The 20587-nt window shown below is 36.9% G+C and overlaps 1 protein-coding gene across 1 annotated transcript in view; it reads left to right on the forward strand.

Moving 5' to 3' along the window:
- The first annotated feature begins 1429 nt into the window (after nucleotides 1-1429).
- Nucleotides 1430-20587, forward strand: part of SLC26A7 (solute carrier family 26 member 7) — a 65315-nt gene continuing 46157 nt past the window's right edge. Inside the window, exons 1-3 of the mRNA XM_066333265.1 lie at nucleotides 1430-1738; nucleotides 15014-15124; nucleotides 18773-18945. Of these exons, the coding sequence (XP_066189362.1) occupies nucleotides 1546-1738; nucleotides 15014-15124; nucleotides 18773-18945 (477 nt within the window). The 5' untranslated portion in view covers nucleotides 1430-1545. The remainder of the gene's footprint in view (nucleotides 1739-15013; nucleotides 15125-18772; nucleotides 18946-20587) is intronic.

The raw sequence follows: 20587 nt of genomic DNA on the forward strand, positions 1-20587 counted from the left end.
ATTTTCAAGTTAAAAAACAGAGAAAACAAAAAAAACACAAGCCACAAAAAGAAAAAAAGAAAATAATTGATACTTAGAGGTTTATTCTAATGAACAGAAGTCAAATTACCTGTCTTTAAAAAGTGTATGCTGTTAATGGGTGGGCAGGGCAAAGAATAAATATGCCAGGAATAGTTAAAAGTAAGAAATCAAGTTAAGAAATTCCTACTTTCTCTTCCTTTTTTCTTTTTACCTTTGCAATGCTGTGGGACACAGCTGAGGACATCAACTGAACTCAGTAGAATGAACTGATGCATTTGTCTTTGTGCCAGTCTACCTATTGCATTTGGAAGCAGTCTCATTTTTCTAAAGTTGTTTTGGATGGAAAATTCTGCAGTTTTATTTGCCTTAATCTAAACAATAAAATGTAAATTAATTTCTATTTTAAAATGTAAATATTTTAAAAGTATATTTATTTTGATTGTGTAATGCAAAGCAGTGATTGGGAAGACACTTCACCCATTTGGCTCTTGCATATCAACTTAATTTTCTTTGCCATCCAGAGATACAGAAAACTTAGAGGAAAGCTTACTGTGTCCTTGCTCCATATCAGTCAAGGCATTGAAGTGCCTGAACATTTAAAGCTCTTCCATGCCCTTATCACTTTGTGTCTGAGCACTTTGTATCGTACACAAGGTGCATGACATTATTACAAGAACAAATGTTTCTTGGTGAACTATCTGTGCTGAGAGAGCCTTTGCTGAGTGGACAGCCAAGAGCAGAAAGGACTGGCTTTGAACAAGAATGATTGTCACAAGAATTTTTGGCACTGCCCACGTGAAGCTGATACCTTGCAGTCCCTCACTGCACACTGTGCTTTTTCCTCTAAGTTGGAGGTTTCAGCCTACAGAGAAGGTCTGTGAATGTTTCTGGTAGGACTTATTGCTACCTGATGTTCTGCATTTGCTACATAAATAAGCTTTTTGCTGTCATTTAGAAGACGAAATGCTGATGGAGTAAGACAAGTCTTCCAGCACGAGCTTTACTGAGGTCCTTATGCCTTTCTCCTGCGGCCAGGAAAGCTCCCCCCAGGAGAGACAAGGCTGCTCTCCCGGGCTTGGCAGGGAGATGCCTGCTCTGCTGGGCACTTCTTGCTCAGATTAGCATAGCCCAGCCTATATCACACACACACACACCCAGTAATACCTCATTTTGCTACTGGAATGAGGCCAAAAGCACAAGCATTACAAGGATATAAAGCGGGAAGTTACTGGAAAGGATCACAAACTAACGTGAGACTAGAGCAAATTTTTGCAAACAGCAGAAAATGTGATCTTTGTTGTAGACGTTTAATGTAGCTGTTTACATGATTGAAACACTTAATAAGTGTTTTCACTGAGTATGGTTACAGAACAGCTGCAGAAATCTTAAGTGCTTCTGTTCATTTTTTTTTCTCTGTAGTTTGGAACAGAAAAATCTCAGAAGAAAACTGGAGACTGACAGAGATCAGGGTGATTCCTCAAGTGTGTGCCTTCCTGACACAGGCACTGCTTTTGTGGGGTAGGAATGATGACAGGGGCAAAAAGGAAAAGAAGCACAGTCTGGAGGAAGATCCAGGCTGTTCGCTTTGAAGATATCAAAGCCTGGTGTATGAGAAGGCTGCCGATCTCGACATGGGTGCCTGTCTACAACTGGAAGGAAAATTTGGTTCCTGATACTGTTTCTGGGATGATGCTAGCCATCCAACAGGTGACTCAAGGTACAGTTAACTCATTTCAGATTAATTTTTTAAGTTTGGTCATATCTAATGCCAATTGAATAAAAAAAAAATATAAGGAAAAAGATACAGTTATATATATATATTATATATATATATATATAGTTATAGTTGACTCATTTATAGAGTGAAAGTGCAGTGTGGATAGAAATGCATTGTGATATTGTAGTTAATTTCTGTGGAACTTTACTATTTATCCCACACCTTTGACAATTTTTCAGACATTTACTGTGGAAGGTGAGAGAGCAGTACCTCTATTCATACAGCATATGGCTATATATAATGTTTTATCAGTCAAATTACCACCTTTTTTCCCTATTTTCACATGGAAAACAAAATGTAACAAAATGATAATTGCACTGTAAGATATGCTATTCTGGAAGAAACATGTGCATGATATTATTACCTGTAAAATTTCAAAACACAGCAGAAAATTCACAACATTCTGTGTGTAGAGTGTTCTTGCCAGAAACATTATCCAGAGAGAGGATCTGTGGCATCCATAGCTTGTAAGCTGATTTAATGTTGTATAGCATTACCTACCACACCTCTTTTCAAGCAGCAATACAAAGTGGGGGTGGAGCTAGACTCCATTTTACAGCTAAAAAAAAAAAAAAAAAAAAAGGAGGAAGGTAAAGGAAGGAAAAGGAAAAGCTTCTCAAACCCTGCACAATGACCTGCAGAAGCTTTAGGTTCCAGCCATTTTGCTTAGTAAAGTGATTGCTACGAGGAAATAAATGCTTTTGTCAGTTTTTGATGTGTCTTTGACAGTGTCACTTTCTTATGACAATATCTTATGTTTGTCTCAGACAAATCACAGCCTTTTATCTCAGATAGTCTTTAACTCCTTCCTTCATGTGAATGACATATATTGTTTCCTAACAGTCTTCCATATTAAGTATGCTTAACTAACATTCATGTTGTTAAATTATAAACACTCCTTTAATTGAATTGTGCTGGAACTGGAAACAACTGTTTTGTGTAAGTATTTGTGCTTTTAAAGTAATTAGGAACATCTGCATTGGCAAGATTTAGCTTTAAGGACCTTAGTACCCTAACTCTGCAAACTATCTAATTTCACTGGTATGTGTGTATACAACAATTGTAATTAAAATGCTGCTAATAACGGTATTTTGAAATTCATCAAAAATGCTATGTTAAACAGCATTTCTGCAGTGTTGGTAGTTTTAGCCAGGATTTTCATGTTTGACTCTTGTACCAAGAAGTTGTTTACTGTAACAGATAAATTTAAGAAGACTCAGTGAAGGCAGAAAATAGAGGTTTGTTTTCTAGATTATTTTTAAGTACTCTAGAAACAATTTTATCCTTATTTTATGCTGTTTAAAAATAAATACTTTGAAACTCCTGATCTGTTTTTTCTTTCTCTGCTTGCTGCTTCTCAAGATCTTGGAAGGATTTTAGGGGATGAACTAGGAAGAGAGTTAGAGACAAAAACATTTCATCATGTTTGTGGGGCTTTAATTTGAATGCAAATACAAGGTCTTTCCCCATAGTGTAGTAAGCATTCCAGTTAGCAGAACTATTGTAATATTTTCACAGGAAGACTTGTGCATGAAATTGCATTTTGTAATGCAATGCAAGATGGAAATTCAAAGAATACTAGGAAAGAAAGATAACTGGTTAGAAATGACTTGTTGACCATAGTGTAAACCTCAGCAGCAGGTTTAAGCAAATTCAAGTATATGGAAATAAACCTGAGATATGGAAGTATTTGGAAAAATGTACAGTTGTATTTGTATGCAACAGTTTTCTGCGTGATGAAAGCTGAAAATTCCAGGGTGGAGAGAAGTCCAGTAGCTTGAGAATAATTAAGAAAGGCCTTCCAAATGAGCTGTGTTTTTCACTATTTCCTTCTGTGGGTTTTCTTACTCATCTGGCATTGGTCATATTCAGACTATTCAGGTTGGCAACTGCTCTGATCTGGTGTAATGTGTTTGTGTTCCAGTTTCTAATCTAAATTTTAGATAAAATTGCTGGTTTCTCTTTGTATATTAAGGAAGAAAATACGAAAGTCGCTGTCCTTACCGTGTCATAGTGATAGCAGCAAAACTGTGCTGGGGAAGAGGAGACTGAGGGGTGTAGCAAGAGGGAAAGTAAAGGCATGGGATTAGCATGGTGTGCTGCTGGGCATTTGTGATCAAAGAGTCATTGCTGAAACCAAGCAGTCATTCTGAAAATGTTCCTATAGTTTCATTGTCTGCTAAAAATAATACATAAATATTAATTCAGGACTCCCAAAATTCAGTGCTCTTTACCTATTGAGACAATACTTGTGTTGTCTCTGTATGTACTTCCTAGTTTTAGAGTCCTTTATCTACTTCTACAGAATATGGACAAAGAAATATCAAAGATAATTATGTTTCTGAAAAATTTATGAAAATATCACGTAGGAAAAAGACCCTACAAGTTCTAACAAAAAAAACAAAACAAAACAAAAACCCAAACAAAACCCCACAAACAAACAGAAAACCACACTCCCCCTGCCCCCCCACCAAAAAAAAAAAACCAACCAACCAAACAAAAAAAAACCCCAACAAACCACAAAAAACTCAATCCTTTAAAATACACCAATTGGTGCAAAAGTCCAGCTGGACTGCTGGACTTGCACAGTCTCAGGCTGCGAAGCCAGCCACAAGTCAAAAACAGTAAAGGAAATCCAGCTTCATCAGTTCCAGCTATTTAATTTTAGTTCCAAATATAATTTAATAAAGCTGATATAGAATCCTTATTCTTATTTTGTTACCTAAGGTTGAAAAAAATAATCTTTGAATCTAAAATGAACATCTTGATTCAGTCTTGAAGTTTGCTATATACTGTAATAGGAAGTAAAGAAATTTGAGCTGTTATGTTTTGGTAATCACTACATAATCAGCCTCAAAAATTTCTCAAAACTCTGTTACTGATAGACCAGAGCAAGGTGTCTCTAGATTAACAAAATAAATCCCTAATTTTCTTGTTGGATTAGCATTCATTGCTCTCTTCCCTTTCCCTTTAAAACATACTAATACCCCAACAGTCATCTGATGAAGAGTCTTCTTTCAGTTCAATTCTGTATCCCTCATCCTTGCAAATAAATTTAATTGCTAGATCTATGTAGATGTCCCTCAAGTGCCTAACCTTTTTCCTTTCTGAATTGAAATCATGCTAATAAAACAAAGGGTCTATTGTGCAGGTAAGAAGTTCTCAGCAAACACTGCTTGTTTGCTCTTCACTGGGAAATGAAGACTTAGTTGATAAGAGTTAATGAATATTAAGTTATTAGAGAGCATCCAAAGAAGGGTAACAAGGATGATGAAGGGCCTTGAGGGCAAGCTAAATGAGGAGGAGCAGAGATAACTTAGTTTGTTCAACCTGGAGAAGAGGAGACTGAGGGAAACCTCAACATGTTCATGAGGGTAGGTGGAGAGGCAGGTACCGATCTCTCTGTGACCAGTGACAGGATTTAAGGAAACTGAGTCAGGAGGGGTTTAGGTTGTATATAAGGAAAAGGTTCTTCACCCAGAGAGTGACTGGGCACTGGAACAGTCTCCACAGAGAAGTCATCACAGCACCAGCCTGACAGAGCTCAAGAAGCGTTTGGACAATGCTCTCAGGCACATGGGTGTGACTCTGGGGGTGTCCTGTGCAGGGCCAGGAGTCTGATGATCTTAATAGATCCCTTTCAACTCGGTTTATTCTGTGATTCTGTGCTTATGAGAGGTGGTGAATGACTGCATTGACATCACTTTTTTTTTTCTTTTCTTTCATTCACTTATTAAGTTGTCTGTCTTGACTGACAAGTTTTCTCACTTCTGCTTTTCTGATTCTCTCTTGCATCCTTTGAGGAGGAGTGAGTGGCTGGCTGGGTACTTAACTGCTGGCTAGAATCAACCCACCACAGGCGTGATTCATCCGACTAAATCTAACCATCTGCTTTGCTAGGGTTGGTTAATTATATTAATAAGATTTCCTCTGAGTGTAATGGGGGTGCTGTTACACTCTGAGTGTAACAGTGCTCAGGTGTAGACACTGATGAGGCAGATATCAAAGTTTAGGTGTCTTAACCATTATATCCATGGCATTGTGGATAATAAAGGGTCCATGTTTAACAGTTCAGGGTTAAAGGCAGGTCTTACTGCTTTGTTTTCTGTAATTCCTCCATTGACCTGTCACAATAGAATTTTTTGTGGCTTTTTTGTGTGACATGGCCAACCCATACTCATATAAGAAGAGTACTTTGATCAGCCTGGGTCTAAATTTTTTTTTTGTTTCCTTACATGATAGAATTAAGATGCATTATAATGCAGTCTTTCCATGTAGCTAAATTTCATAAAACTGTCATCATGTTTTTTCTGTAGCCCTCAGAACATGTGCTATAGTCCCATCATATCTCTTCAGAATGTAGCTGCTTATCTTATTTTCACAGTGGTAACTTTTATTGCACCAAGCAAATTATTCGTCTTTACTTTCCAGGCCTTTCATATGTGATCTTTCCTGACATTATTTATTCATTACCAAGCTCTTGATCCATCTACCATTAATCCACTTTGTTATCCTTCTTTGTTCAGTCTCGTCTCTTCAAATAAGGATTTAAATTTTGCAGTGTATATTTGTTGTTAGTCCATACCTTGGTATTTTGCTATTTAGAATGTGGGGTTTGTGGTCTGGTTTTTGTTTCTTTTGCTGTTGTTGTTGTTGTTTTTTTTTTTTTTTTTTTCCTGGGCAGCACTGTGCACACTGCTCACAAAGGCTGGCATATGGAAGCCATGGAGCTAGCACTCATGACCCATCAGTAAGCCTCCTTAAATGTCCCTGAATGCAACAGAAATAAAGCCAAATTTGCCTCAAAAAGTTAGTAAAATAGACCCACTGTCGTGCAGCTGAGTTCATTGCCAGAGGAATTATTACTCAGGTTAGTCTGCTTGAATATATATTTTAGTGTATGTAACTTATTTATGTTCTCTATACAGGTAGGGTCCACAAATGGGGGTCATGACATTTTGGTCATGACATGCTGTGAATATAAAGTGCTCTGCAAAACACCTGAAGTTGTTTTACTCTTTCTGGATGTAGATTTTTAATGTAGGTACCTAACTTCAGACAATGTCAACCCTTCTCTCAGACTTCTTCCAAGATCTCTCTTGAGGTTTTGATAATTATAAACCTCATCTTCAAGCTATTAATGACCAGACAGGCTCCTGCTTACACAAATATATGACTTAAATTCTTTTATTTTTTTTGTAATTTTCTGGGTGATGATAATACTTATACCCTGCATTTTTCATTGTAACAATTTAGAGCTCCTTACACTGTCCAGTAACAGAAAGGCTTATGGGTAGGGAAATTAGACACACAAAAATGCTTTTGTTTGAAACAGAGAAATTACTTATGCAACACTACATTAAGAGTTTACAGTGCAAAGAATTCAGGTTTCAGTAGTTTTTTACTGATATGAATGTCTAACACTGCAACTGATTTAACCCGCTCCAACCCCTCCAAAAAAATCCCAAACTTACAATGAATACAAAATAAAGGCATGGTGATTTCTGCTGAAGTATTTGGTCTGAATAGAAGCCTCTGCACAGAATTAGAACTTTGACTCAGTTTCCTGAAGGATGATGATTTTGCCATGTGAGACACAGTCAAGCATGGATATATAACTGATATCAAACAGAGAAAACGAAACACATTCAGATTGAAGACTGAGATGGGAAATTGCCATCTCAGAATTCTGAAAAAACTAGATGTCAGTGTGTATGTGGTAACATGTACTCTAGATGATTCTGTCAAATTTGGAATTATATTCTGTGACTGATAGTGTGCATAGTGTTGTAGCCCAGTTACAAGTCTGTATTGCAGATAAGGGACTGAACCAGATGCAAGCCATAGAGTTGTATTTCTCTTTAGTAATAATAATAATTATTATAATAATTATGAAAAAAATATTCATGTAGAGGAATAAAGGATACCAGAGTGATTGATTCAGCTATGCAATTCTGAAGCAAGGCTCTAAGACAGCTGGTGAGTTTTGTTTCAGATTTATGTACGTATTCTAAAGACAAATCTGCTGCTGCTCTCAGTTAGAGATGGTTTTAATGATGTGTTGGAAAATAATTAACCTATTTGGGGAAAAAAAAAGGCAGCTGTGTCAGTTAGGAGGTGCAAAGAAAATGATGATTGCTGGCAGTGATGTCTGTTGATCCATTATCACCAATATAGTGTGTCATTTTGGTTGCCTCTGTTCATGGAAGGTGATCTCAGTAGAAGAAAAGGCTAGGAGAAGCAGCAGAAAAACAAAGATTATATTTAGGAGAAAACTTAAGTGGCTCAAACTGGTTAATTAAAACATGAGAAGGATTTTTTCCTTATCAGGAAAATTAAAATTTGAAATTAAAAGAGAATTGCAGAATGTGGAGAAGTGAAAATAAAGTAATGTGAATATGTTTAGATTTAAAATTGGAAGTAGTTCTAAAAAAATTGTATTTAAATATTGGGTTCAGAAGATGGATCACCTTATCACATAATTCCATTCATGGATGTGCTAAATTAGAAACAATTGTGTTTGGCTGTCATAACGGGGAGCAGATCACAAGGGAGAGTCTTCATAATTTTATGCTCTCTTTTAATTTTATGCTCTCTCTTGAGCTGCTGCTAAAAAAAAAAAAAAAAACCCCAAAGAACAACAACAACAAAACCCAAAAAAACCAACCAAACAAAACCAACAGCAACAACAAAAAACCCAAATAAAACCCCCAAACCCTGAAGTTTTGAACTACTGTATATATATGAAAAAGTTAAGACAAATGTGAGGGAGTTTCAAGATGAAAACACTGCCTCTGTATTTCTGATTCAGTCTTTTCTTGCTAAGTTTGTAGAATCATAGGCATTATTCTGTTTCTTTTGAAATGAACATGTTTCTGTCTGTTATATTGTTATATTGCATGTACTCAATAGCTGCCCATTGGAAGCATGAAGGTATAAGACTTTCAGACTTACCAGATTGCAATGATGTCAGTGTTTTTAGTTTTAAAAAAATATTTTTTGTAAGCAGCTAGTACAGGGATATGCTTCATGTAGAATTTATATTTAGTATTATACATTTGCTGCCTTTCCTATGACCTCTCATGAACAAGAAACGCTTTGGCTCAAGCAGATTTTGGTGGGCTGTTTTTTTGGAGGGTGGAGAGCCCTTGAGACATCTTTCCTCTAAAAGTTAAATATGTAGATGGCATCTGATGAAATCAGTATTGTTATTTCTGCCAACTTCTTTTTTTTTTTTTTCATTCTTCAAGCCCAATAATAACTCACTGAGTCTTGGTGTGGTTTGTATGTTTTAATTAAAGTTAATTTAATCTGGAGCTGGATTTATTGCTGAACAACTAATTCCTTAACACTGGCTGGAGACTTTGACGTGAAAAAAAATTAACTATACTGCCTTCCTGCATTCCAGAACTGGTGCCCAGTGTTTTGGAAGGCATGATGCCAAAAACTTAAATAATTTTTTTTCCTTAGCTTTTCATGGAGGAACCCCAGCTGTGTCTTCTCAAGGGTGATAGTTGCCGGGGGTTTATTTCAGGCTCTGATCATAAATGTAGACATAAATATACTCTGAAATGACTAACTGGAGCTAATAATTTTATTAAGGGGTAAAGCTCCCTTGTAAATATACATCTGGCTTACAAATAACATGTGCAGTTGAAATCAAATAGGCACACTTGGAAACAGAGCCAGAAAAACCTCCTACAGAATGCACTGGAGAATCCATGTAGTTCATGATTTGTGGAAGAGAGTGTCCAATTGAACTCTGTTATAGTTCTCTCATGTAAACCATAATGATGTAAGCTGAATATGAAATTTAACATGTTAATGAGTAAATGTGTGACAATGTTTCACACTTTACAACTTTCCAGTGGGAGAGTAAGGCACTTAGGCTGCTGTGCATGCAATATTTTATTTCTAATGTCTATAAAAATTCTTTCAAGTTACACATGTGTTAATACAGACTTGTCTAATGGACTGCTAGAAATGTGAATTTAGCTTCTGGATGACCTCTGGCTCTCTTGGGACCTCCTGTCCAGGTGCACTCTGGTGTACATACATTGTATGACCAGATGTGCTGCATGGATCCCTGTGCCTTGGGGTGCCTGAGCACCATGGACAGAGACTGAGAAACCCAGGAAATGTTGATTCTTGAAGGAAGAAATGACAGCACATATAATCTTCCAGATCAGAAAACCATTAATGTTTTATTTGCCAAAATTGATGCCCTTTTCATGGATTTCAGAAAGTCCAGCTCATCTGGATTAAGGCCTGTAACCACTTGTGACAGGTTTTTGTTTCTCCACAGCATTAATGCTTCTGGAAAGATTATCTCATAGTTACCTGTTTGCCAGAAACTTCTGAAGGCTTCATTCTCTGTTTATTCTTACTGAAATACAGAGAAATTTACCCATAATCCACTTTCAAAATGCTACTTTGATTCTGGAGGTGGCTGAAATCTTCAGGTATTATGGTTGACTAGTGGATAATAGCTCATAGAACTCACTGTGAAACAGTTTATAAAATCTTTCTGGTGTTCAGATATTGTGTCAAATTCATCTTAAATGGGTCTTAACATTTCATCTCAGATTGCCTGTCAAGACTGATGGCTTTTTTTGAGGAACTTTATTAAAAGAAAAGAAAACGCTAGAATTTTTTTAATGTTCTGTTTTGTAGTATGTATCTGAACTCTATTATGTATAGAAGGGTCAAGCTGTCTTGTATAGTGAAATCATAAGTGGGTGATGCCATCCACTTATTTCTTGTTCTTGTTATTTCACTGTAATGCTTGCATATTTTCCTTTTGAACATTAAGATACAAATGTTAGTATCTGGACACCTTTGAAGTGGCAGAATAGAATAGTGTTTTCTCAAATCTACCTTTGATGTGGTTGTCAGATCGTACATTTGGGAGTGTTGCATTTCAGGATCTGTGAAATACTGTGAATTCAGGTACTATGGCTAACACAGCTGAGGTGCTTAACTCTCACCAGGCTGAAGGAGACAGTTGCATGAGAAGGAACTGCACTGAAGGATCCTTCAAAAAAGAAGAGGGTTGCCAAATCAACATTGTGTGGTCTCTGAAAGATTTATGGTTCATTTTTGAGGATCTATCCTTCCATCTTGTATTTCTTTTTTTGTTTGTCTCAGGCTTTGAATGACAGAAGAACCAAGAAATGATTTTAAGCTCTTGGTACTTTGCCACTAAATAAGTAAGACAGAAGGTACAATCCTCTTGTGCAACCCCAGCAAATGGGGCCATTAAGTAACAGAGGTCTCAAAAGCATGAGGTGAATGTGCATGATGAGAAGATGCTGATCTTCCCAGGTTTTGGAGGTTAATGTTATTTCCAAAGGATCATTTTGTGTTAAGAGTTTTTACGAAGCCATTGCCAAAGAACCCTCCAGAACTGTAGGTTTGTGTGTAGGAAAACTACTATTAAATATGATATTATTTTTTTTTTCCTGTGGTAGAAAAAAATCTTTTTTTCTTCGATAGAAGTTATCTATCCTGGAGTTAGAAATTAAAACCTGGGATATGAGTAATTGGTTGTCTGATTTGTTAGTTCTCCAAGAAGTATTGATAGGAGACTGATTCAATATGTGTCAGTTCTACATTTTAGAGCACACTAAAAAATACCTTTCTTACTACATAATAGAGCTTTGTGAACAAATGGAGAAGCTGTATTTTTCTGAAACATCAGAGCATGCCCACAACTGCAGATAGCATTTTTGAGTGGGATAGGATGAATTAGTGTCATTTAAGGTTCCATAAACCTGTGATCTGACCATCACTTAAGAGTAATGTCACATTTAAAAGTAAAAGGTTGCAATCACAGAAAGTTATCTGAATATACACTCTATCAGAAAAACTTTTAAAATATATAGCTTTTTATAGTAAATGCTAAATGATACTAATATCAATATTCCTGAAATTAATTATAGACTTAATAATTGTCCTACTTCTAAAATTAATTTCTGCTTTGCACCTAGTATTTCCAAAAGACATGGTAGAGTTTTCCTTGGAACAGATGTATGTATCATGAGCACATTTCCATATACAGAAAATAGTTAACCAGTTGATGATACTCTGGTGATTCCTAGCTCCTCCTATGGAAAATATTTTTTTTATTGCTGCAGTTTTGGCACTAATCTAATTAGCAGAAACTTCCAACTTAAATAGATCTTTCTCCTGTGGTAGGAGATGGCCTTCTTTCTCTTTGTATCAAACCTGTTATTCTGGAGTTACTTGCATTTGACACCGAGCAACAGTATTGAACATCTCTTGCTTTTCAGCATGGTGTGCCAGAGGATTGTTAAGCACCTGGTGCTAGTCACAGGTCTTGGTTTTCAGTGAAAGTGTGTCCCACAATGTTGTCTTATGATAAGGACGTAGTTAAAACAAACAATATTAATGTACTGTATCCAAACTTACTGTTCAATATTTGTTTGCATTTCTTTTCATGGAATTTATATTATGAAAACCTTAATTTCACTGCCATGGGGGCTTTTCCATATTACCAGTGAAGATTATGTGAGATCCTTACTTTATGATCTATTTCTTTTAAGTATCACTGTTTGGAATGGGAAAAAAAAATCATGTTTCCTGTCTTTTGATGGGAAAGTTCTTGAGCAAACAGAATGCATTTCAGTGAAGTTTAATATGAAAATTAATGAAATAAGCTGAAATATACTACTGATTACATCTTGAAAAGCATTTGAACATTTAGAACATTTTATGCCTCATGCAGAAAGCATGAAGTATTTACTGATTCTATTTTATAGTGCCTCTCTGTTCTTACACACTTCAGTAAGCTACATGCTTCAGTAATGAGAGTGAAAAGCTAACACAGAGAGCCAGGACTCAAGTCAAAGGCTGGTAATTTTAGCTCTGTCCTGATTGCCATGACCACACCATGAAAAAAATTACACACTCTTCTAGAAACTTAATACAAAAAAATGTGAAAGGTCTAGGCATGAAATGGAGAAAAAAAGAAAATTCTGAATTTAAATTCAGATTATCTGCCTGTAAACAAGTTACATTTACCATCAGCAGATCATCTGGATTAACAGGCTCTTCCTAAAAAACCTTCTAAAGTACATATCTGGCTCAGCATTCAGTACTGAAGCTTGAGTATTTCCCTTATGTTTGTCCACATAGACAGGTCACTTCATTTCAATTATGTTGTTATAATTAAAGTGAGACTGAAAGTATACTGATTTTTCTGAATACTTTACTTTTTGGAGAGTAAAATAAATTAGCATAGCATAATGCTTTATTGCAAACCTGGAATATCTGTGTGAGTAGTATTCGACTAGTGAATTAATTCCAAATTTTTTGTTTCCTTTTAGCTTTGTTCACAGAATGGTTATAATGCAAGAGCTTTCCAGTGTTAAACAAGCTTTAAAAACTTCTTTCTCCTTTTCTCTCTTCCCTCCTCCTCCTCCATGCTCTATTTTGTCTGGATAGGGTCATGCAGCTCTATTCTGTGATGTTGTTATTCTCCTCAGGCACACCCTTTTGTGTTGCTCTTGGGTCAGAATCTTCTTTTACCTCTATTGATGATGTGAACATGGACGTTGCACTACAATTTCAAAGAGCTTTCTTGTTTATGATAATGGAGAGAGAGAAAAATGCAGAGTGATTATCAGTAAATGCACTAATTGCAAGGCTGAAGAGCAACCAAGTCCATTTCTGTTTAAACGAAGTTTAAAACTAAACACATTTTAAAATATCTCTTCAAGTCATAAATGACAGTGCTACTTTGCTGAACACAGTGTGGATGAAAATGATCCATGTAGGATTAATCTCAGCAAAATCTTCTCCATGAGGTTTTTCTAAGCACAGATGAACTACTTCACTGAGAACTTGACACTTCTGATCTTTTTTCATTTTCTTGCCTCCCCCCACCATGTGCACTTTGTTACAGACTCAAATGAAAACTTAAGAAGGAGATTTTGAATAAAAATGTTCAGAATTGCCTCTGAAAGCCCATAAACAAAGACACTCTTTGGCACTCTTCTTTTTATTGAAGCCCCATAACACCACTGTTTCAGGTACAGAATGCTTTCTGGAGCAGTTAGGAAAGCTTGATGAGAACAATTAATCCTACAAAGTTTAGTTTTCTTTGGGAATTTCAAATGTTCCCAGAAGGCAACTCCATTCCCCAGATCTGAATCACCTCTGTCACAGACCACACACACATCTGCCCTGGGCTTGTAAATGTGCTCAGGTTGAAGATGGACTTCAGAAAGGCATCTTGTGTGTGTTCCACAGACCAGTCCTTTCTCCCAGACTGTAAGATGAGGTATTTACCGAAATTTACAGAGCAGTTGTGCAAGGCAAGTTCTCCTACTCCTTGTTTCCAGTAGCAAGAGCTGTGAAATGGCTGTGGAGCTGCTGGCCTGGAGCGTGGTCTGGGGAGGCTCCCTCTGATGACTTACAAGAAGCTGGTGCAGTTCTGACTCCTATCTTAGGTATCGCAAGTTGAAAAGAAACCAAATCTGCTGCTTTGCAGGAATGTGTCTGTTGAAGGATGAGTTCCTGCCCAAGGCTTCTCACACAAGGATGGATGCTGTCTTCTATAGCTAAGCAATGAAGTTAATCAGTAAGTCTATAAAGCTCAACCTGAACCAATTCCATTAATTCTCCATCTCAATGTGAAAGTCAAATACTTTGTTTCTGAACTGACAGCTTTACATGATGAAAGAAATGTTAATATCTAAAGGCTTAAAAACTCTCATCCTAAACAGGATGACCTCTGGAACACTTTTTGTTTAAGAAATTAGAAGAAAGCAGACTGAAGGGGCTCCATCCAAACCAAAATTACAAGTTTTGAAATATTTGTAAGAAATAACTATCCCACTGCCTGGAGACCTGGCAGTCTCAAACCCATGGTTGTGAGGGTGAGGGTGGGACAATGCTGCCTCCTCCTGTGAGGCCTGGCTAATAAAAGAGGCTTGGAACCACTGATGGAGACAACTTGGAAACATGGTAGGATACACAGATTTTGATTATGAAATGAAAAACCTTCCACTGTTATTTCTGATCCTTATTGTATAGTAGTTCACTTACACTCTAGGTTTTGATAAAGGAAGATGAGTTTTTTCCTGCTCTTAATAAAATTGTAGACATTTCCTCATAATAAAGAAAAATAACAAAGCAAACGGAACAGTTTTATCTTCATACAGTGAAGTAATTCTCTTTTACTTTCCATAGGGCTGGCCTTTGCTGTTCTGTCTTCAGTCCATCCAGTTTTTGGTTTATATGGCTCTTTCTTCCCTGTCATTATTTATGCCATATTTGGAATGGGACGTCATGTTGCAACAGGTAAGTGTCTGTTTGCTAAAGTAATTTTCAAAAACAGGAAGCCAGATACTGAAATTTATTCTTGTTTAAAGGTCAATGGAAGGAAAATTATCTATGATTATACAGAAATTAGATGTTTTTGGGGCTTCTCTTTACAACTATTTTTTTGTCAGTTTAAGTACTTTAAAAAGCCTCATTAAGAAAATATTGGAGTTACTCATGCCATTATAATTTAATATTGCACTGACACCTCCTTTATAAGTGTAATTTAGTAAGAGCTTTTGTATTTTAATTCTGCTTTAGAAATCTGCTTCAGGCTAAGCATTTAACAAAGGGCTCTGCCAACAAGATGTATGTAAATGGAAATGAAAAAGGCTTGACTTCCTCTTAAACCATAGAAAATACGCATTACTTCTCACCTGTCTAAAACACAAATCCTGAATTTCTCAGGAAAATAAAACAAAAAACGACTTTCTGACCCCATTACCTGCTATTGTATTAAAGCTAGAGACTATCCCACTGAGGGCTCTTGTCCTCTTGCAGAGTAGCTGGGTAGATAGTGAAAGGTGCTACCTGGCTGCTCTGCTGGTAGTTATGAGTTACTTGTTCACCCTCAGCAGAGGCACAGCTGCTAAAGAACTGAATGGCTTTGTGCTCCAAATAGGTTGATGAATGCTCTGTTTCCGAGCCCAAAGAAATCAAATTATAGAGGGCAGCTGGAAATAACACTCATTAGATTGAACCACAAATTCTTTGCCATGCAGAAGTGGGCACTTGATGGCCCCTGAAGTTTGCAAGAAGGATGAGAAAGGCCCAGCAGCAGCATTCAGCATGGCAGGGTAAAGGGAAACAGCCCCTGTGGCTGTCAGAAGATTTAAGCAGGGAAGAGGTATCTCTTCCTTGAAGAACAGAAAATCTCCTGAAAGGTTCTGGGTAATCATACTCAAAATTACCTCTGTGGAATCTGATTGCACAAGTGTATGCAATGTTCTACTAAGAGGTTAGCAACACATTTTGAGCACCCTTTTTGATCAAAAATATTCAGTTGCATTATAAAAACCCAATTCTGAACAGTTATAAATTGTCTTAGAGGAAAAAGAAAGCTGAAAGTTTGTTTTCCCTAGATGTACAGAAAGTATTTGAGCCTTTGATGTCCAAAAAGGATTTGTGGATGTGTTAGTGTCCTAATGTTGTAATGAGTAAGGGACTGTACTCAGCTCATGTTAAAAGGGAAGCATTCCAAAAAAAGGTGGAAATTTAGAACCTGGAAAATAAATTTTATTCTTGGATACAGATAGATTAAAACTTTAGCCTATATTAAATAGCTGTTTCAAAACTAAAACATTTAAAAGGGTATTGTCAGAAGTTTGTGAGTGTAAGATTCTTAGGAAGACAAGAATCCATTATATGTGGAAAAGTAGATAAATACGCATCTGATTGACATAAATTGTAATAATGAAAAAAGATTATAAAATAGGTAAGTACAAGCTGTTAAGTCTGATGTTTTATCCTTGGGAGGGAATACTCTTCAGAGATTGACTTGCTGAGTTCCACAGCTTCGTGTCTGCAGATTTCTGCATGGTCCTTGGTGTGGAAACTCTTTGCATTCATAATTCTATTTCAAAATTTAATCTCAATAAAAAAAAAAAAAAAAAGGCAATAAAAGAGTTTTCTTGCACACATGGATTTTTTTTTAATAATAAATTTGAGTGACACATATTGTTGATCTTTTCAGAAGGAAGGTCTTATGTACTTGTTCCCCCAGCCTCAATTATAGCATTGTGATGCGTAGCTGAGTGTGTGAGACCTGTACTGCCTGCCTCAAATGCTCCATAATTTCTAATGGACCTTAGAGACAATTTCTTTACTTAGCAGAAATTGAAGTGAATTAGTAATATTCTGTAAGATCTGTGATGCTCTCCATACATACATAGCCTGTAAAAGTGTCCTTTGTTAGTGAGGGCAGTCATGTTAATATGAAATGGAAAATCCATCAACGGCTCTTGAAATGCCTCTTCTTCGAAATAGCTGATCTACTCAAAAAGATTTCTCACCTGAGCAACAAACACATACACCTTTTTCTTGACTTTTGCTAAAATAATTGATTTTGAACTATCCTCTGAGACAGCTTTATCTGTCATAAATAACACATGCAATCTTTAATTGAAGATAGAACTCTATGTAAGCTGTTTTCAAATTTAATTTTATCTCACAACCATAGAATGGCCAGGTTTGGAAGAAACTTTAAAGATCATCTAGTTTCAACACCCCTGTCATGGTCAGGGACACCTTCCACTAGGTCAAGTTGCTCAGACTCCCATCCAACCCAGCCTTGGGCACTTCTAGAGATGGGGCAAAAACAGATATGTATAATCAGACCCAGTTGGAGAGGAGTTAATGTGATTTCTGTAAAGGAAAATCCTACCTCACTACCTTCTAGACTACTGTATGAATGTCAACAACTGCATGGAGAAGGGATATGCTTTAAGTATAAGATATCAGAATAGTCAAACAGCTACTGATAAGGTTCCTCACCAAAGGTTACTATAGAAACTAAGTTGTCCTTGTGACAGAAGAAAAGTCCTTTTATTAATTATTAGCAGGTTGAAAGATATGAAGCAAAAGGCTGGACCTCATGTTCATTTTTCAGGGTGGTGGTACCCCTGGTGGGTTCCTGAGGGATTCATGCTGTGAGCATTACTCTGTGAAGGCCAAGGCAAGGGCAGGACTGTGTTCACCAGGTCCTGCAGTGGTAGAAAAAAGGCGAGTTCAGAGAGAAATTACTTTAAAAGACTATTAAACTATAGATTAAAGACAACAGTACAGCAGATGGTGAACCTCTGCAACCTGCTCTTGGAAGACATTGTGGAAGGAGAAATTACAAGCAGGTTCAGACAAACCTTTGACAAATTCATGAATGCTAGTCCCCAAACAAAACCAAAAAGGCCACCTAAGGAAGTACTTCTCTAACACAACAGCTATGGATGCTGGCATTAAGGGCAATGGCTGACAGAAAATGGCCAGGCTTGTGTGCTTGCCCTGGGTATCACATCCAACTGTCACAGCTGGAGGCAGAGTACTGGGCAAGGTGGGCCATTGACACAGCAAGATATTCTTATGCTCTAACAGCTCTGCATGCTTGGTCTTTTAATGGTGAATTGTCATCCTCATTTATTTTTGTGTCATTAAATATGCTTTACCTCCCTCAGCAAATAAATGTTTTTGTCATAATTTGCCTCCATATATTAGAGTGCTAGGTACTATTTAATGGGCTAGGTATTATATATATAGTGTGAATTAGTTCCCCTAGAAATTTGAATGGTGAACACTTGGGATTCTCAGACAAATAGCTGCTTGATCGCATCTAGTGTGAGTTAAAAGCATTTCTGATAACTTGAAATCATTGTAAATTGTTGTATTTGAATCTCTTTTGTAAACCTGTCTTAACGAATGTGCTAAAAAATTACATTTAATTTGCTTGTATAAATGGTATTTTATGGGAAGAAATGTGTGTTACATAGAAAAATTACCTTAAAATTGTTCTTATGATGACAGGAATGTACAAAATCGCACTTTTGCTCATAATGGCTGTTTTGTAAAAGAGACCATGAGTGATGAGTATAGACAGATATATAATTATTGATGACTAATGTGTGGCTTTTTCTACAGGAACTTTTGCTTTAACTTCCTTAATATCTGCCAATGCAGTTGAGCGTCTTGTTCCTTCAGTCAGAACTAATTTCACAGCAAACAATAATTCAGGAATTTTGGGTTTGTCAGAATTTGAAATGCAGAGGATTGGAGTTGCGGCAGCAGTTTCATTTCTAGGAGGAATCATTCAGGTTGGTGGTGATCACATTTTCTGTATACTACTGATGTACTGCCTTTCTGACGGCCATGATATTTGTAATGCTTTTTATACTTCTCTGAGAAAAAATAATGAAAACATCTGCTTCAGTGGTCATAAATGATGAAACTAATGTGCTATAAGAATTTGCTACTCTTTGCTGAGATGTAGTAATTATCTGTATATATGCTCCCAGTGTTTACAGTATGAAGCAAAACTACATTCTGTCAGCTCTACTGTAGCACTCACTTGCAGTTGGTGTCCCCTTTCCTTCTCTTTCACAAACAAACATGAATCAGCTCCTGGTAAGCAGTGACATATTCCTGAGGCTTTCTGTTGCCCTTGGCTTGAAAAGCAATATGATACAATATCCAATAATTAAAAACAGTAGGGAAAACTTTAAATTCTCTTTAGAGTTCACACACCCATCTTTAAAGTGAAATAGTGAAACAGATGTCTTCTAATGATTCTCTAAAGTTTATTTAAATGATCAGAGGTCTTTTGAATGTCTTTTTTTTTTTTTTTTTTTTTTAATTTTTTTTTTTTTATTTTTATTGTGGGTAAAAGGGCCAAGTTCCTTTATTCATTGCCAGTTGCTTAGGTCTTCAATGAAGGCTTCCCCCTTTCCTTGTAAATATTAAAATAGAATAATGTTCCAGCACGTGACATTGCAACGCCTCCTAGGCACCAGGGCTCCTAAAAGAAACCCAGACCCTTCCACCTGGTGCTTTGGATGCCTCTCCCGTGCAGAAGATGAGCAAAGGAGCCCAGAATGGAATCTTCAGTAGCCTTTGTGCTTGGCAGGAACCGGGGCATATACTTATGTTAGTCAGTAGGAAATATCATTTTTATTTATTACATTCATTTGATGTAACTTTGAAATCCAAAGCAGAAATTATTTTTGCTTGGTGGCTGCAGAACCCCATTAGATGTGTAAATTCTCTAAACATCTTACTCTGTCATGCTGAAAAGTTCTGCTTTTTCATATATCTTGAACTTCATCGGCTGATTTATCTCAGCCTATGTCCTGTTTAATCCTGACTGGGATGAGAAGAACTGGTAAATCCTCTCTGCATCTTCAGAGCAGGTCTGGCAGGGAAATGCGACACGTGTGTGGGCTCCTCTCCCAGGCCATTAATGCCACTTGCATTAAAATCATACCTGGTGCTTGTCACGCTGCCACTACTCCTTTACCAAGTTTAATGGTTGGAGACCAGAGTGAAGTACTTGTTTCCTAAAGAAGTACTGCCTTGAAGCTGTGATACCCAAGTGAAAGCCTGAATCAAGGCTGAGATCAAACTTTGCCACCTTCCCAGGTGCTGCTAAGTGTGAGAATCTCAGCTTCACATCGTGATTCCAGTCTCCAAGTTAACAGTTGCTGCAAAGCCCAGATAAGGTGACAGGGCACATCCTGCTTTCAATGGAGAGCTAAGTCTGTCACCACCTTCTATTTATCAGATTAGATTAGAAATTAACTGCCAGCCTTCAGTTAATGCATGCTCTGGGACAAGAAGAATTGTGTGATGCATTTTGAGGCAACAGCTTTTCGTTGAAGATGTCCTGAAATACAAAATGAAGTTGTATCTTCCATGTAGTTAGTATTTGGGACTCCTTTTAGAGGTTCTTCCCTAATTTAT

Source organism: Sylvia atricapilla, chromosome 1 (assembly GCF_009819655.1).
Source record: "Sylvia atricapilla isolate bSylAtr1 chromosome 1, bSylAtr1.pri, whole genome shotgun sequence".
Classification (NCBI taxonomy): domain Eukaryota; kingdom Metazoa; phylum Chordata; class Aves; order Passeriformes; family Sylviidae; genus Sylvia; species Sylvia atricapilla.